Source organism: Pelmatolapia mariae, linkage group LG15, assembly GCF_036321145.2.
Source record: "Pelmatolapia mariae isolate MD_Pm_ZW linkage group LG15, Pm_UMD_F_2, whole genome shotgun sequence".
Classification (NCBI taxonomy): domain Eukaryota; kingdom Metazoa; phylum Chordata; class Actinopteri; order Cichliformes; family Cichlidae; genus Pelmatolapia; species Pelmatolapia mariae.
Window position 1 is genome coordinate 13,501,295 of NC_086240.1, and position 19,445 is coordinate 13,520,739.

General features: G+C 40.0%; 1 protein-coding gene across 6 annotated transcripts in view; it reads right to left on the reverse strand.

Moving 5' to 3' along the window:
- Window positions 1-4,578: 4,578 nt before the first annotated feature.
- utrn (utrophin) overlaps window positions 4,579-19,445 on the reverse strand; it is a 191,444-nt gene continuing 176,577 nt past the window's right edge. For 5 of the 6 annotated variants that reach the window (XM_063496275.1, XM_063496278.1, XM_063496276.1 and 2 more), the window contains 6 exons: window positions 16,696-16,857; window positions 15,623-15,860; window positions 11,572-11,647; window positions 11,292-11,375; window positions 8,451-8,476; window positions 4,579-5,898 (listed from right to left, as the gene is read on the reverse strand). In XM_063496275.1, the coding sequence (XP_063352345.1) occupies window positions 5,890-5,898; window positions 8,451-8,476; window positions 11,292-11,375; window positions 11,572-11,647; window positions 15,623-15,860; window positions 16,696-16,857 (595 nt within the window). In that variant the 3' untranslated portion in view covers window positions 4,579-5,889. The remainder of the gene's footprint in view (window positions 5,899-8,450; window positions 8,477-11,291; window positions 11,376-11,571; window positions 11,648-15,622; window positions 15,861-16,695; window positions 16,858-19,445) is intronic. The other variant, XM_063496277.1, reaches the window with a different exon arrangement.

Genomic DNA, 19,445 nt, shown 5'->3' on the forward strand with positions numbered 1-19,445 from the left:
ACATGAGGTTAGTGGAGATAGGTCAGATCAAGTAATATATATATATATATATATATATATATATTAGGGGTGCAACAATACACAAAATTCACGGTTCGGTTCGGTTCGGTACTTTGGTGACATGGTTCGATATTTTTTCGATACAAAAAAATGTTCATGCTTCTTTAATTTGTCATTTATTAAAATTATAAATATATATTTTAACTCAAAAGTACAGTTTTTAAATGTAATGTTGCTGAAACAACAAAGTAATAAAAAAATAAATCTGATGGAGAAATCCCTCATCTTTGGAAAAGAGAGTTTCCAAAATAAAAGCTATACTATACGCTTCTTCTGGGGTATATTCTCAGCAGCATATTAAACATATCAGGTCCCCATAAGGAGAATCATGTGCTAACGGCTGTCTAAATGACTCGGGTAAAGTTTGTAGCATGCGTGCTTGTTGTTTTTGTCTGCTTCCACTTGTCTTTGCACTAGGATGATGTCGGTGTAAATGTGCAGTCATATTCGTTGTGTTCCCACTAGTGCTGTCAGCGTTAATCTGAAATGACGTTAACACCACAACACGGCAAATCTCCGTTAACGAGCTACCGCGGATCGACCCGTGCTTGGGGCTGGACGGAGTCAACACATTAACGAGCAAACTGCGCTAACGCAGTAGTTCCCACCCATGTAATTGAGCATTGCGTGGCACATCCGACATACTGTTTTACTTTTGTCCATGACGCGCTTACCTTCAGGGTCATACTTCACATGAAGACCAAAATAGTTCCAAAAGCCAGATCTGAATGCGGGCGGGGGAGGTTCAATTTGCCATGTTGCAATGAGCTTAACTTCTGTCTTGCTAGCTTGCGCTGCGCTCAGTGGATCTGCGCTCGACAGTGCAGCCTAGGCGGAGTAGTCGAACGCAGATCCACTGAGCTCTCAACACAGACAGCATCGTCAGAAGGAAAGTTGATAAAATAAATTAAAAATGTTGTATTGTTCGATACACATGCGGACCGAACCGAAAGCACTGTATCGAACGGTTCAATATCGATACGAGTATCGTTGCACCCCTAATATATATATTATTTTATTTTTTATTTTTTTAAGTTAATGACAGGAGAGTTTTAGTTTTTTTACACTCTACTTTAGGAATTTCTGTGAATTAACAAAAACTCCATTTTATAATTACGGGACAGTCAATGAGCTACAGCTACTAGTATGATTTCTGTAGTTTTACATGTTTATTTAGCTCCAGCTATACCACTTAAGATAAGGAGTAATCTTTAAAATCTAAAGTAATAATCCAACATAAAGCACTCGAACTCCCTATAACAGCGCCCTGTGGTTGTAATCTTTATTTCCCAAAGGACCCTGTTGAATAGATGGTGGTGAGGCTGCTTTACTGTGAGGTTTGGCCATAGGGTGCAGTAAGATGCGCTGAAATGACAACATATTTACAGACTAGATGTTTAATTGTCCCTTCCACTCACTCCTGCAGTCTAGAGTGAATTATTCATTTTCTTTCCCAGATCTAGCCTGAACTTTACTTAAATTGATATCACGTAATGACAAACTGGCGTTTTTGCTCAGTCTAGCAAAAACACTGCACCTCACTCGAATTTGACAGCCTGATGCACCGAGAGCTCGGCTCCAACCAGACAGGATTAAAATGTGTATAAGATTTCTAATAATTCATGCAATCTTAGTTCAACTAAGTTTTATATGAGGCCATCAGAAGTCAAAATCAAATTTCACTTGTAAGATTAATATTAACAACAGAATCATTTCATTATGGGATATAGTAAATTACATTAGCACATCTCCCTCACTCTAGTACTTTACAGCTTAAAACTTCCTTTGCCTCCACATATATAGGCCGACTCTTGCAGCGTATTACAGATATGGGAGTGGTAGACTAATTAAAGCACCTCAGGGGTGCCGAAGGATGTGAGCAGAGCCAGAATATGTAGTAGCCTCAGATCCAGTTAGGGTGCACCACCATTTGGCTACTCTTGCATTATTAAGTATGGAATTGCTGGACCTTGGATGATGGGGAACGTCATTAAGAATACAGGGTGGGGAAAATCAACTACTTTCCTTACCTTGTTTGTTGAATCTGTAGAGGTGTTACAACTTCAAAAAGAAAGAAGAAAAAGTGCATAAATTGATCAGAGATTGGTATGCCTGCAGTTCATTATTCTCCTGGAGAGCACAAGATTATACAGGTTTGATGCGATGAGGCAAGACTGACAGGAAGTGCTGCAAGTTTAGGAAGGAGCAGTTAAACTGAAAAACAAGCAATTTAGGTTTGGCACGGTCTAATAACTCAAGAGTGCTGACGGTCTCCTGCTGGGAGACAATTTAGTCGGACAGGTTGATAAAATGAGCTGATTTTCCATCACCGTGACATCACACGTCCCGTCAGATTTTCATTCATAACCACCAAGGAACAGCCAAGCAAGATGAAGGTAAATGTCTTTAGTCAAAACATCGTGCGATCGCTGAGAAAAGTGAAATAATTAATGCGTGCAGCACCACTAATGCTGCTCCAGTGAAGAAGAAGAAAAAAAAAAACGATCTGAAGGGTTTAAGTAAATTATGAAAAGGCTAATTGCGCTTCATTATTCATTTTGAGTTCTCAGCTACAGCTCAGCATGCTCACTGCAAACATGCAATAATGATACAACCTCTCACTGCGTGATCAATTCCTTTGATAAATAATGACTCCTGTGGCTGGATGACAGCTGAGGAGTTGGCTGTAATGAGCCCTATAGTCCTTAAAACAGGTGTGCTTTGAATCTGATTAGAGTTTATGAGTCTGTAGAGTTATTAATCTGCATTACATTTATAAAATTTAGAGCGTTAAACAACCTTCAAGCGCACAAACATGCACTATGGCAGCTCGCTCTGTCACTTTGAATAGAATAGTAACGAGAAGTGCAAAGTGCAGGCTTTTGTTATTTGCCCGGCTGAAACTCATTTTAATAAATCTGACTTAAGCCTTCAGTTTGACCTTATTTGATCTTGAAGAGGTCAGAGGTCCAAAGTAATGTGATATTTAGAATCCCCATAACATATATGCATTTGTCAGTGCAAACAATGGCAGTAAGAAACAGTATTAATGAAGCTATATAGAGCTGTTTATTACTGTGACCTTCAGATCAATCTATTGACCTTGAGAGGTCAGAGGTCACATGTGACATGATACTTTAAATTTTTATATGGTACTTTCTATACACTGATCAAGTGAGTGAATTACAGTGATTCTCTCTTCATCCTTCATCTGGCACCTGTTAGTGGGTGGGATGTATTAGGAAGCAAGTGAACATTTTGTCTGTAAAATTGACGTGTTAGAAGCAGGAAAAATGGGATTTAAGTGAGTTTGACAAGTGTTAAATAGTCATGGCTAGGCGACTAGGTCAGAGCACGTCCAAAACGGTAGCTCTTGTGGGATGTCCTTGGTCTGCAGTGGTCAGCATCTATCAAAAGTGGTCCAAGGAAGTAACCAGTGACAGGGTCATGGGGAGCCAAGGCTCACTGATGCACATGGGGAGTTAAGACTGGCTTGTGTGGGAAAAACACATTCTCACTACCAAAGCGTAATATTTTATGCTAGGTGACAAATGGTAAACATATTACGCTTCAGGGCAGCCAACACGTCCCTAAATGACGGGATAAGAAAAACGAGGAGACATGAGAATTGTTTGGAATCAATCTACATGTTCGTTCATTTTACTTAAATATTGTTTTCCAAAGTGATTTAACATTATTAAAGTGCTGGTTAAGGTTATGGTTAGGTATAAGGTTAGGTTTAGGGCTGGAATACATGGCTAGAAGGTCATTTTACTGGATTTCAGCCATAACCCGGCGCGTAGCATAAGAACACGGAAGGTCACCTTTCGCGTTCCTCAGGAACGCCGGGAGACATGACAAATCGTCGGGGTGTTACACCTCGGGAGTGAGAACGGGCTGGTGGACAACAGATGAGCTACTGTAGGTCAAATTGCTCAAAAAGTTAACCCTGGATCTGATAGAAAGGAGCGTCTTAGTCAAGCATCTGTGGGATGTGCTGGGCAAACAAGTCTGATCCGGGAGGCCCCATTTCGCAACTTACAGGACTTAAAGGATAATCAAGTCGACCTTGAAAACCTTACTGGATATAAGCCAAATTTTAACGACTTGTTAGCATGACCCGACTTTACAGCTCTACAAAGTTTTATCAGAATTCATTTCTAATTTTTCAAGCTGGCAGTGGCTAGTGGCACCACTCAGCCTCCCAGTAGATACACCCATGGTATCAGTTTCAAAATCATAGGTGACTTCCATCTCGAGTTATCGCATTCACAAGACTTTCAGAAAGCTTGACCTCTGACCTCGACTTTGAGGTCAACTCAAACTAGTCCAAGATTTTTAGTAGATATACCTATGGTGTAAATTTAAAACGCCTACATCACTTTGTTCTCGAGTTATCGCATTCACAAACTTCGACAACACGACAACATCATTTTTAACTTTAAACGCAGACGTTGCCAAAAACATAACCTCCTGTGGTGGAGGTAATAATGAAAGCACATGGGGGATGTGTACTTGTTATAAAAATTTTATTTTGAATAAAACAACGTAGCCATATTACATGTAGTGTGGTCCATCTATTTTACATACCTCAGGAGAAGCGACACAGTTCTGCCATGGTACGGTTCATCATGATCATTAAAATCATCATCACCATCAGTTTACAGTCAGAGGTTATAGTAGTGTTGTTCAATCTCACAAGTTTTACAGGGTAGCATATAGCACAACAACACGACGCAGTGAGGGACCAGTGCTAGAAGGCCAGTGGAAAAACCCCCCAAAACAACCCAACAACAGATAAAATACTAACGGGAGGCTAGCTTCAGCAGGCCACAGACCCATTGTGGTACAGTAATAGTAACTTAATTTTTTTTTTCTTTTTTTAAACTTGGTAACTCCTCATTGCAGTGTACACCAATACAGTGAGCTAAAGCTTAGAAATCTATACCAGGTTGCTCATGGTTGTAAATGAACACACAACTGTTTGACGACTTTACGAACCACAAAAACAAAACTGTGTCTATGAGTCTGAGGTAGCAAGGCAATCATGGCTTTCCTCTGATTTCTGAACATATATCTCTTTTAAAAAAACAAACCAAACCTATTCTACATGATAACGGCGGGCCTCTCATAAACCCAGATTCAAAACAACTTTAGATTTAAATCTGTAACTTCCAAAACCATTTTTACACGATCCCACAATAATACATCGACTCTCACCTCCGTCTTCCACGCGTGGAACGACAAACTTTGTAGGCACAGAAGGGGTAAAAGTTTACTTTAACAAAATCGCAGCTGAGACAAAGTCTGCCGGCATATCGATGCTTTTTAAAGGGGAACTTGACATCAAGCATGCTACGAGATAGATAGGAAAACAAACCAGGTGATCCGAGAGGTGACAGTTTACATTTTGGAAATGATCCTTTCAGCCACCGGGAGCAGTGTGTGCGCTCCCCAAGCATTTAACAAAAGTCTGGGGCTACTCGGGGCTCGATGGTACAAAGCAGTGGAATGACAAATAAAAATGGAACAGTTTGATTCCCAGTTAAGTCAACAGAATTCAAACAAAATCCCAACCACCCTCTGAAAAACAAAACAAAACAAAAAATCTATACAAAGCCCCGTGTCCATATACTCATCTGCATACCTAAATAAATCACTGACAAATGTTCAATTCGGTACAATCTACAGTTCATAAAATGTACAGTTTGCATAGTACAAGACAAGGTGGTAAAAGTAGTTAAGTTGTCTGCTCCTGTGCGTCTTTGGGATTTAGGGACAGGGGATTTTGTTTGTGTGGGAATGGTCTCTCCATCCTCCAGTCAGTCCTCACATCATCTGAAAACACACAGAGAGCAAACGCTTTGGATCAGACGACAAAAACCAAGAATCTTGAAACACGACAGTGCCGCAGTTCACATACAGCCACAGAAAAGCTCGGATTTATGAGTCTCTTTGGTTAGTCCCGAGTGCTGCAGGTGAACCCGCCTCATTTCTCTTCATCAAGACATCACCGTGTGGAAACGTCAGAAGTTCAAACAAAGTAATCGGGTTTGAAAGCTGGCAAATGGACTGCAGTCCCTCAAGCCAGTTAGAGTCCATTAGGAGCGCAGAGGGGGGAAAGTAGGAGGTGGGCATGGATGAATCTGGGAAGATTTTACAAATCAGAGCTCTCCTCAGAAATGAAATTAGGCACTCAAACTAAAGCTTTGCGCTGAAGTTAAAGGAGAGTGCATGGAGCGCTGTCCGCCGAGGACTATAAAAAGCCAGGAGTGGAAGATGTTTGGGAAATGAACTCATTAGATTTAATATTCAATTGATGTGGTAATGCATGTGTTGTGTAACACTGCTGCAGATGAGAGTCAGATGAGGTTGCATTATTGTACAGAGGAATGTACTCCAAAGCAGGTGGTAAATAAACACATCATTAACATGGAACCTGCAGCAGAGCACCAGCGAGAAAAAATGAAACTAACAGAAGAATGAGGAGACCTGTGGTTCACATAGTGTTTGTAGTCAAAGTGCATATGTAGATAATGAATACAAGTCATAAACTTACAGTGCTGTCAAAAAGTATTTGCCGTCTTCCTGATTTCTTAGTTTTTTTACATTATGTTTCAGGTCGATCAAATTCTAATGTTAGACTAAGATAACCCGAGTAAATACAAAATTCAGTTTTTAGGTGATGGTTTCATTTATTAAGGGGGAAAAAAGCTACACCTGCCTGGTTATGTGTGAAAAACTAATTGCTAAATGATGAATTAACTGTGGAAAGCTGAGTTCAGTTTCAGTACCCACACTCAGGCCTGATTACTGTCTGATCTCGGGAAGCAACACATCATGCCACGATCTAAAGAAAGGGCTGAGAAACAGTCATTAATATCTATCAGTCTGGAAAGCATTACAAAGCCATTTCTAAAGCTTTGGGCCTCCAATGAACCAGTGTGAGAACATGGTGAACCGGCCTACCACAATTAAAGCGAGAGAGCATCAAAGACTCAGGAGGTCACAAAAGAACCCAGAACAACATCTGAAGAACTGCAGGCCTCACCTGACTCAGTTAAGGTCAGAGTTCATGATTCAACAAGAAAACGACTGGGCAAAAATGACATTCGTGGATCCAACACAAAGGCTCATCTAAGATGATCCCCAAGACTTTGGGGAAGATATTCTGTGGACTGAGGAGACAAAAGCTGAACTCTTTGGAAGGTTTGAATCCCATTACATGTGGAGTAAATTTAACACGGCATTTTTATAAAATGATTATTGCACCAACATCCTAACAACAATTCTACCTTTCACCAGAAGATCCTAAAGGAAAATACTCTGTCACCAGTTCATGCCCTGAAGCTCAAGAGCATTTGCAGCAGGGCAATGATCCGAAACACACCGGCAAGTCCAGCTCTGAATGACTCAAAAAATACAAAAAAAACAAACAAAATGAAGGTTTTGGATTGACCTAGTCAAAGTCTGCACCAAATGAGACTCTTTGGCACGACCTTAATCAGGTCGTTCATGCTTGAAAACCCTCTAGTGTTGCTGAATTAAAACAATTGGACAAAAATTCCTGCACAGGGATGTGAAATACTCATAGCCAGTCATCCCTTGATTACCGTTCTTGCTGTCAAAGGTGGCACAACCAGTTATTAGACTTAGGGGGGAATTACCAGGTAGGTTTGGATAACAAACTGCATTTTGTATTTACTCTGGGTACTCTCAAACATGTATGTTTATCAAATATACAAAAAAACAAGCAAACCAAGAAATCAGGAAGAGGACAAAGTTTTTAACAGCAATGTAAATTTTGAGTTGTAAACTGCTTGAAAGGACGGGCTGTATTGTTCTGGTCAACAGAGAGAAAAGTAGAAATGTCTGACTCTCAGAAAATAGGCAGTTTAACTGGCATGTAAAAGTACTGCTTATTGTGCAGGGAGACAAGCTGAGCAGCTTAAAAAGACCCTGAGGGGAAAAGAGGTGTGAAGCAGAACCAAGGGACACCGGAGCGGGGTAAATAATTACAGTGGGAAGAGGTCAGCGGCAACAGCTTTCACAATACCTCTGTCCCAAAATGCACCTTGGCCTCAGACTGAGAGAAAGAGAGTAGCCGTTAATGGCACTCCCCTGGGATCCATTAGCAGCCGCTTTCTCACAGGCCACCGAATGTGGAGGGTTGAGGCAGGTGAAGGCTTCGTGGAGGGGACTGCTTTTGTGGCAGCAGCTGTAATTACCTCTAAAACGTGCTCTATTCCAACTTCTCTCACCTTTGCCAATTACCAAAATACCAATCCCTCAATACAAACAATACGGCGTACAAACAAAAAACAACCCACTGCTAAAAGACAAATTTACATCCCCTGTTGTGTCTTTAAATTTATGGGAGAACGTCTTACCTGTGGTCTCGAGGAGAGGCTTGAGGCTGCAGGAGGCAAAACAAAGAAAAATTAGAGCAGTTTAACACTTGAACTCCCCCAGTTCATTTCAGCATTTATGAGTCTACACAAAATTGTCAGCCTCTGGGTGCCTCCCACGTACTTGTGCGCACACTGAGCGGCTGAGTCCCGGTGCCTCCGAGCTATGCAGTAACCAAATTCTAATAACGCTGGAACGTGTGCCAGATTACAATGGATTTATAACTAAAGCCCTCGTAGGAGTTTCGACTCTCCAATAATGGAATACAATTTAAAAATCACCGAGCTCGATATTTTAGCGTTCTAATTTATTTTGCTATTTGATTAACGTTCCCAAAGGTGAATATTGTTTCAGATTCAGCTATTAGGAGTAATGAGCTATAACGTTTTCTTCCCGATTTGATCAAATACCAAATTTAAATGGTGATGGCTGAAACAATTAGGCCTGTATTTAAACTCTGTGCATCTGAGCAGACATCAGAATCAAAAGCACAAAGTCACAAATGGGTGCAGAAGAACCTGGACCGCACTGAGCAAACCATCCGAAAACGGAAAATTTCAGCGCCGTGCAGGACGAGACCTTCTGAGTTCAGGATTACAAAGCTGCTTGACACTTTGCTGTGCACACAAAGACACATGAAACAGGCACAAAGCCGAGTGGCAGCGTGAGAGACGAGGAAATAAAAAGGAAGGATACAGAGCAGGAGTGTGCGAGGGGCTGAAAGAGGAAGAAGACACGAGGATCGATAAGAGCACTGAGAGGCGGTAAAAAAAAAAATCGGAAGGCGGATGATGAGTTTGGTTGATATTGTAGATTATGATGATTATATCAGAAAAGTACCACCGTTTCTCCACAGGCTCCACAGGTCACAAGCATGCACCTTTTTAGTGGAAAGAGTACCTCAGAGATGTCTAAAGTTAGTGTTGTGCTGTGAATATACTGGGAATCATTGACTTTCATGCCATGCATGTGTAATTTCAGTTATCCCATGAACCTAACCTAACCTGTCTATTTCGAGTTCAAGTTAAATACTGCTTAATAACATTCAATACTGTTTTAACAATAATATGTAAAAAAGTATGATAAAAGAGGGGAACGTTACAAAACCATTTGTTGAGCTGAAACGTAAAAGGTGGTAATTAATCAGTAAGATGACAGACAATTACTGTAAATAGCAACTATTTTTCAAAAAACTCTTTGTTGTTTCAGATGTGATTGAAGCCAAAATGCCAAATATTCTCCTGTCCCAGCTATTCAACATATCAGTCTGTTTTGGCAAATTTATCTCAGCCACAAACACGTATTTCAGATCAAACAAATTTAAATATTAGACATAGGTAACCCGAGTTAATACAAACTGCAGTTTTTAAATGACGATTTCTTTTCAGTAAGTGACAAAGCTGTCCAAACCTAGAGTACCTGGCCCTAAGTGAAAAAGCGATTGCTACAAACTAATGTGGCACCCTTGGCTTCAAGACCTGCAATCGAGCGTTTGTGATAACTAGAAATGAGTCTTCCACATCGATGTGGAGGAATTGTGGCTCACTCTTCTTTGCAGAATTAATTGAGCCACAGTGGAGGATTTTCCAGCATGAACAGCCTGCTCAAGGTCATGCCAAAGCATATCAATCAGATTTAAGTCCAGATAATCCAAATTGTGCTTGAGGTTCAGGACATGAACTGACTGATGGTCAGACATCCTTCAGGATTTTCTGGTAGAAAGCAAAGTTCATGCTTCCTCTAATTACAGCAAATCATCCTGAAGCAGCAAAACAGCCCAAGACCATCACACTACCACCAACATGTTTGACTCTTGCTATGATGTTCTTCTTCTGAAATGCTGTGTTAGTTTTGTGCCAGATGTAACATTTGTCTCGTCAGTACACAGAATATTTTTCCAAAAGTGTTTGATTTTTATTTTTTTTTAAGCAAATGTGAGACCAGTCTTTGTGTTCTTTTCTCCTTGGAAGTCTCTCATTGATACCATTTTTGCCAGTCTCTTTTTTGTTGTTCAATCATGAACTCTGACCTTAACTGAGGCAGGTGAGGCCTGCAGTACTTTAGATGTTATTCTGAGTTCTTTTGTGACCTCCTGGATGAGCCGTCGCTGCACTCTTGTGATAATTTTGGTAGGCCGGTCACTCCTGAGAAGGTTCACTACTGCTCCAAGTTTTCTCCATGTGTAACTAATGGCTCTCACGGTGGTTCACAGGAGTCCCGAAGCTTAAGAAATGGCTTTCCAGGCTGATAGATGTCAAGGACTTTGCTTCTCAGCTGCTTCTTTAGATCGTGGCATGATGCTTTCTGAGATCTTTTAGCCTACATCACAGACAGCTTCTGTTTAAATGTGTTCTTGATTCAGCCAGTCTGGCAGTAATCATGCCTGAGTGTGGGTAGTGAAACTGAGCTCAGCATTCCAAAAAATGTGGATAATCACAGTTAATTCATCGTTTAACGAGGAGGAGATTAATTACTTTCTCACACAGGGCCAGGTAGGTGCAGGTAGCTCCTTTCTCTTCATAAATGAAATCGTCATTGAATAACTGTATTTTGCAATTACTCGGGTTATCTTTGTCTAATATGAAACATATTTTGATGATCTGAAAGATTTAAGTGTGACAAATATGTAAAAAAGTAAGAAATGATCACAGCACTGTATCTTGTACATGCTACATCAGTTTTTCTGTGAAGGGCTTTTTGGTTAAGCACACTGTACTTTTTCCTCTGCTGACCTTCGACCTTATGGTGTGACAAAAAAAATCTGCTGCAGGAGGCTGGGAAGACACGGTGGGAAATTTGAGGAGGAGGATTGGGAAACTTACGACTGCATGCAGGGAAGGAGTTGTTAATCTGCTCCATTACATCTGCCAGGTCAGAGCTGCTGTTGTGGGAGTCCAACAGCTCATCTGAACACACATGCACGGCAAAGCACAGAGAGGTTGATTTTCAGTTACCACACGCACTCACACTTTAATACTGCACCACAGTGAGGAACAGTTTCCATTTGCAGAAAAGCAAATATTTTTTCTCTGTTGTGGACTGATATCTTCCTATTTAAATAAACAACAGTACATTAAGCCTTTTTCAGCTTGAGTGTCTCACCTGAGTTTTCAGTAAGTGGCCCTCGATCTTGCACGATGGGGGAGGACAATCCATTTACCCTCGAGTCCACATCGGGCTGATGGAGGGACAGACAAGAAAACAAAACAAAACAAAACAAAAGAACATTTAGTCATTAAAACACAATTATTCCACTTGGCGTCTGCTTGACAACTTCAAAATTAGTCCTGCTTCACAGCAGCAGGCGGAGACAAGAAAAAACCAGAGGGCAGCACAACGAGGCTCTTGTCATGTGTACAATTTCCCAAACAAGCCAAAACTGATTTTAACACACTACAGTATCAATCACATTTAAAGCCCTCAATCAAAATTTCCCTAGTTTTTTTAGTTTTAGCTTTTACCCTGATGGTATTCACTGAGTGGAAAGATAAAAAAAAATATGTGCACATGCTCTTAAATGTAACTGAAGTAGAAGATGGTAAAAATAGATGATAGTAAATACTTAAATATAAACAACAGCGCTCATATTTAGCATTTTTGAATCACTCTGCTTCTCGCCACTCTGTAACCTCTAACCTCATCTTTATATTATAAACAATTATTTGCCCTCCAGTGTGCTGTGTTCTCAAGATCTAAAGATTCACAAATAAATTAATATATTACACACACACACACACACACACACACACACACACACACACACACACTGCAGAATATGTCAAAATTCTATTGAAAAACCAATTTCTCAGATGCTCAGAAGTGAACACTTCATGTCCAGTGACATTCACGGCACAATCTCCCATTCCCTTTGGCTTTTCAAGTTGCTCCCTCCCCTCTCTCATATACCCTCCTTCTTCCTCTCCTCCTTCATCTCCTCGTGCCCCTAGCGCTAGCGAAGGCTAACATTTTGGAAACGTCTCTGGAGCGCAACCAATTGTCTCGAGGCTCGTCTTAGAATAGCTCAGGTCAGGGCTTTGGTCACCCTTCGGGAGTGTGAATTTAATGCGTGCCATCAGGCAGGCTGGGTTTATTACTCTGAAGCTTGGCAGTAACACAGCACTTGATGGAAAGATGTGTTGACACATCGTCAGGTCTCCGGGGACTCTCTGAGAACTGTAGTTCTCACTTGAGTGTGTGGACGTTTCCGTGTGTACAGGTAGCTGTGCGCGCCGTTTATGTTTGGATTTTCTGTCTGTTGCAATCAGCGTCAGAATAAATCCACTGCAGCATGTGGCAGCATTGATGGAAAGTCTAAACAAGGCTAACTCAGCGGAGGTAGAAATGCAGTAGCTTAGACGGTATACAACACTACAGCACATTGCAACCTGACAGTCTGCTGTATAAACCAAATTAAGAATCGCCTTTCAGCGCAGGTTTAAAGCATTTCTACTTCCTCATCGCTATAATTTGACAGTTATAGCAAACGTTTTAAGAATTTAAATTAAAAATGTGCGCCACAGTCCTTGATTCGCTTTACTTCTTTAATTCTGTGTGTAGTATAGGGATGGGAACTGCCAAATAAGCAGGAATTTACCCACAACAACAATACACAATTCTGTGATACTTCATACATATTTGATGCATGGCAATTATGTACAATAACTCACAATAACAGTGTAAATAACGGTACCTTATACCATTTTTAATGACCTCCTTTTAGTTTGACATCATTAATTGGACACCATGGGAAGTCATAAAATATTCAGTTAAACTTCAATTTTATTTAATTTTTTTCAATTCCGTTTTATTTAATGCAGTGCCAAATTACAAAAAAGTCTCCACAAGGTGCTTTGAATTGTAAGTTAAAGACCCTACAATAATACAGGCACTTAAAGAAAAAAAGATTGAAAACACTGCAGTGCAAGTGTTGCTGCTGCTGGCTGCTCTGTGGCTTGTTGCTAAAAGATTCGAAGTGATTTGGCGAGCTAATGAAGCTGAAGGGAGATTGCTTTTGATACCTGTATCATTAAAAGTTAGGTGGAAAAACACTAAATGTGAGGCTTTTATTTTGGAAATGTGGCACCTTAAGGATGCTGGCAAACTATAACTGATGTTTTGTTTGTTTTTTAATTATGAGATTTTTTAAGCATTATGTTCAGGTTATACATATAAATTCTTCACAGCATTAAAGCACCTTAATAACATCCAATAAATAACTGAAGCCATAATGAAGTTTTTAAAGAATCCTGTTCAATTCCTGCAACTATTCCGGTGCTTTTGTTCTTATTGACAGAATACCTTAAGAAGATTAAACCTTTTATGTATTAAGAAAACACACTGAATTTAAAGTATACTGGTCTTCCATTTAGAAACTGAGGACTTTTATTTGGAAAATCTGACACACCCATGCGGGTCACTGCCACTGTCAAGGTGTAGGACTGTTATCTAACAGTGTGTGTGAGACGGACGATGAGAGGGGCAGCTTTAAATTGTGAATGACAGTCAAAATACTTCAAACTGCCTTCAAACCGCAGTATGATGTGAGCTCGTTTTAGATGACTGACTGGGAAAAAAACCTACATATACATCCTGTTTCCCACACTTGATGTCAAGAAAGTGAGAAGAAATCCACCAATCAGAAATTCAGAATTTCAAATTCATCATAAGTCATTAACTGTCAACTGCATCCACCTGTATCAGTAAAGTTGTTAGTTACCATGGTGATGGCATTCCGTATGACTAAATATAACCAACTCAAAATCTCTCTGAAATGGGCTTGGCACTCCTCTCAAAAAAATTGCTTTTATCCTGCAAACCGTAGCTCATATTCACCAGCGTTAAAAAGCACGAGCGCCCCAAAAAGTTCACTAACAGATCTGCATTTTTATTTGTGATTTTACAGTTAAAAACATGATCATGGAAGCGACATAGAAAAGGAGCTGATTTCTGCCTTTTCCTTCATCAAATTATAAACGGGTTTTCGTGAGCCACTCAGATATCACTCCTTTCACTTAAATGACTACAGACCAAAAAAGCTTCCTACAATCTGGTGATAAAATGATGCTTGTAGAATTAAAATTGACAAATCGAATCAATGAGTGAATGTGTGTTAAAGTGCCTGTATGTCCTAATAACACTACCAATATCTGGCAACCTTGTATCATTAACTGCATTCTAAGAGAAAGTAGAAATCAGTGTCCTAACAGCTATTTTATATTTTATTTTATCTACTGTACTTCTGCTGAAGGACAAATTTAAATGTAGTAAGAGTGTGATACTAAAACTGTTTCTGTCCAAATGTTAATCATTTGCCATTAAATATCTGCTGAGTCACGTCAGCTGCTGCCTGTTGTTATGAGTTATTACCCATGCTCACAGCTTCTCAGCTCCCAGAGAGCCAATACCCCCCCCCCCTCAGTTTGCTTTGTCAGGATTGCTGCTTGTTTGGCTTGAGGCTTGTGAATTTCTCACTTGGCACAAACAATCCAACCTCAGTGAGCAATTAGGCGGGGTATAAACAAATCTGGAAGTTATTGATAGGGAGATCGGAGATGGATGCTGGGTGGAATGGAAATGATGTGATTAGGATCTAATCTGAATGATGATGAGCAGTTTTTTAAAAATTGTGATAAAAGTGGGTTATCATGTGGATTTCGGGGTTAATAACTGCAAGCTCGACTTCGAACGAATCCCTTTAATTTACTGGAAGCTTTCTGTATCAGCGTTTTACTTTTACGTCTGCTTAAATTATATTTTTCCTGAGCCGTCTGAAACAGCCCTGCCAGCTGGTGTGCGTGAGTGAGTCTGTGAACCGTGATTACTGCCCTGCTGCTCCTCAAAAACAAGCCAAATGAACTGAACGGAAAGGAAGCTAATGTGGAAAATAAACTTTATATCGCAGTTGTGTATGTGCTGTGCTCAAAGGAGAAAACCATAATTCCTCTACTCTGCAGCAAATTGGTCCTACTAGCCATAAGACAGTAATCATCTGCTGTATGAACTTGCTGTATTAACAATAACAATGTTACTTCAGGTTTTAAATTATTTTCAGAGAAACTGCATGTTTCTGTCTGCAAAGCACCAAAACTACAGTCGGTAACGTGAACAAAACATAACCCCAAGTCGGGGATAAAATGTGTACATGATACGTCACCTGGTGCAGTAGCTGTCGGAGGCGATGAAGCTGAGATTCCAGCTGTTTGTTGTGTTCCTCCAAGATGTGCATGCGGGTCTCCAGCCGGCCTTTGTGTTGTCGTAGCAGCCTGGCTTCAGCTAAAAGATCTGCCTCATCAGGGTGGGCGGAGGGGCCCTCCGTCTCCCAGGGGCTTCCTGTAGGCGTGCCTCGCTGTCCATGTTGCTCCTTAAGTTGCTCATACTCCCTCTGCAGTGTCCTGAAGAAAAATTGAGAACAAATAAGTGAAGAAACAAGAAATGTTTCCATACACATGGATGAGTGTGAAATTTACGTGATGCACATGCTGTGGCAGCTGAACAGCTGGGAAATTGGACAAATAACGGGAATACGTTCTTCTGCCTGGTGTTTCCCATGTGAATATATAATGTTTTTAATATTCTTAAAACATTCAAAAACCCAGTTCTGAACCTCCACAACGGGACGCCACACAAAACACCACACTCGTGTTTACCTCTTCATTCTGTGTGAAATCCTGTCCAAAGTGGATAACCAAACATAACGCCCCCTGCCAAATCTCTCGCCTCACTTCCTCCTCACCCTCTCAGTGCAGAACTATAAGCTGCAGTACTTTACTTAAGTTGGCATTTATGAGACCGGCTGTAAAGCTCTCCTCTGCCTGTGTGTGTGTGTGTGTGTGTGTGTGTGTGTGTGTGTGTGTGTGTAATCAGTGTTAAATCACTCCAGTCGAGATGCTGGAAAAAGCATCTCGACAACAATAGATTGCACAGTCACTCTGTCTCTATACCAACTCCATTTACAAATCAAAACGGGGAAGGAGCTGGCGGGTGAGATGCACTGGTGGTACGGTAAGTGTCTGTGTGCTGGAGTGTGACTCGAGCGTACACGTGTACTTGAAAGAAGAAGCTGTCAATAAACACTTAGCGTAACAAAGGCAAGCAGATAAACCCCATTTTTATGCATTTTGAGAATGTCACTTTTCATAAAATTAATCAATAGCCTGTAATCACTATCAGCAAAGATGTGATTATCAATTTTAATAAGATTAGCCAGTTTTGATGTTTGTCTCCTACCTCTGCTCCTCCTCCAGGCGTGCTATGATCTTCTCCAGTTCGCCGCGCTCTTCCTTCTCCACAGCCTGTAAGATTTGGGCAGGACTCTGAGGCTGGCTGCAAGGAGAGGCCTCCCCTCCCAGTGTTTGGCAGTACTGAAGGATCAGGGCATGCTCATCATCCCTGTGGAAAGTGTAGAGCTTATGATGAGCGACGAGACCCACACATCCTGTCCCTGCTATTCAGTTCAATTCACCTTCTGTTCAGTTAGAGGAGCCATTTACTTTTGCCATTTGAAAGAATTATGGTAACTACTTGTATCAAATCAGTACGCTTGAAAATGGCTTTGAATGAACCCTGGGAGATTACCATGACACAGTGCTGCTCTATAAAGGCAGCAGAAGGAGTGTGGAGATTGAAGGGTTTTTCATGCCAGCCAGCAAACTGTATAAAACAGTGGTTCCTAAATGTTTCACCAAAAACAGCCCAAAAGCCCAAGAACCCATTTATCAACTACAAACTGAGCTTTAACAGTGAATTTTAATCCGTTTACCAGCTATGCATAATAATTTTGTCTTTTCATATTTTTATTATGTTTTCTGACTTTCTATTGATCAGTTTTATTAACTATTTTAACTGTGTTCTCATTACATCTAGCTGACAGTAAGGTTCAGCTACGCATGCTGTTAGCTTACAATTTCAACTGTTAGCCAAACTTTTAGCTAGCCATTTCAACACTCAACCACCTCTTCAGTCATGATTATCTTCTGATGGTCTATTTCTACTGTTTGTTCACTTTAGTCGACTCTATACTTGTCTGCTTATACATGTACAAATCTATAATTTTTTTTTAAAGCTGTAATTTGTGTTTCATGTTAGTTAAGCTAACTATTGCGCGTACTTCTTGACTACTACAGAAATACCTTTTCAGGCTATTTGTACACAAGGCTAAGGTTCTCAGTTCTGCTCAATATTTTTATTTATTAATTGTTTTAATCTCTTTATAAGGTTATTGGTCCCTCCACAACAATCCCAGTTTCTCATTTAGCCCCTTGGGAAAATGAATTGCCCACCCCTCCTTGTCTAGCAATCGATGCTATACACACAGACGGGAATGCTTTTCCCCTATTTAAGCCAGTTAGCATCTATTCTCTTGTTTGTCTGTTTTGATTTTTTTGATTACATTTAACATTTCAGCTTTACATATTCCATAGCCAAATGTACAGTACACTCCGTTGATTAGTCTCTGTGTATTGATAGCATGTATAGTTAATTTAAATCAATAATAAATTTAGTTTGTGTTATTATTTTCCTCTTTCACCATTAGCAGACACAAACTTCATACATGCAGTAATCAAATCCTGAGACCACTGCTAAAAAAGACACCCGTTTCAAACAATTTATTTATCTATTTATTATTATTTATTTATTTTACATTTTTCTGTCCAAATTTGAGTCAAAACACTTGACTTCTCTCAGAAATTAATCAAGCATAACATCAAACCACTTCTGTTCAGGAATGCAAGTAAATAACTTGGGTTTAGCATCTTAATTAAAAAAAAGTGCTTTGCTAGTTTAATCTGCTTTGGAAAAAACAATAATTATACTTAAACATTAGAAAAATAATTTTGATTAAAGAGTTTAGTGTAAAATAGCAGTAAATTAACCATTACAAAAAGATAAAAAATATATGTTTACCAATTATAAAGTCTGAATTTATGGCAGCTGTGGTATAACCCTTTCACTGGGTAGTGGTCTAATACATTTCTTAAGCACTGTATGTTATATAAAAGTATATAACAACTATGTAACAACTTTATCTATAACTCTCAATTTAATGTTTCAAAATACGAGTTTTATGTGAATTCTGATCTTAGCCAGCACAGATCAGCCATTGCAGCCTTTTGGTTTTACACACCAGTATAACCATTTAGATTACCAAGTACAAAACTGGTACAACACTATGGAACAGCAAGTGCAAGAACTGAACAGAAAAAACATGAATGGCAGCTTCCAAGCACCCGATCTAAACAAGGATTGTGTTAGCTGACGTCTTGATCCTTAGATACAGTAGTTGTGCCACGCTGTAATCTCCACAAACCCGGGTTTAAAACACAGATGTGTCAGCCGTTACCATCAGATAACTGAAATGAGGGGAGGCTATGAGGAGATGGAGGGAGGAGAGAGGAGAAAGAGCCCGGCAGACAGCGAAAAGATATGGAGGGAGAAACAGCTGCTGCTCTATACCTGTATGTGTGGTTATCTGTCTCTCTCTTTATGTGCCATCTCAGTGATGTGAAAAGAGGTGGCAAGTAGTGCCAAAGCCCACCTGTCAACTTCATTCTGAAACACAGCCTGCCTTGAAGCCGAACCCCTGACACACTCACACGAAAAGTTAGACTATAACTTAAAAATCCTTTCTCCGGCTGTCGTCCTATAATGTTTATAAATTTACGTGAATAAATTTAAAGGAAAATTTCAGTCTAACGTCATCTGTAGAACTTAAATATTTAACATCTGTGTTAAAGATAAATATTTATTTTATTTATGCTATTATTCTATGCTGGTTTACATTAACATTAACCTGCACACACTTCCTGTAGCATGTGTGCCACACGTTAATTGCTTAAATCTGTGTTCCCAGATCTCAGCAATTAACCTGGTGAGTGTAAGATTATTAGCATGGATAAGTTTTATGTCTGAAAAGTAAATGCACATTATCTGACTCATAGAACATAATACTGTGCTTGAGGTGAAATTGAGTCTGTGAG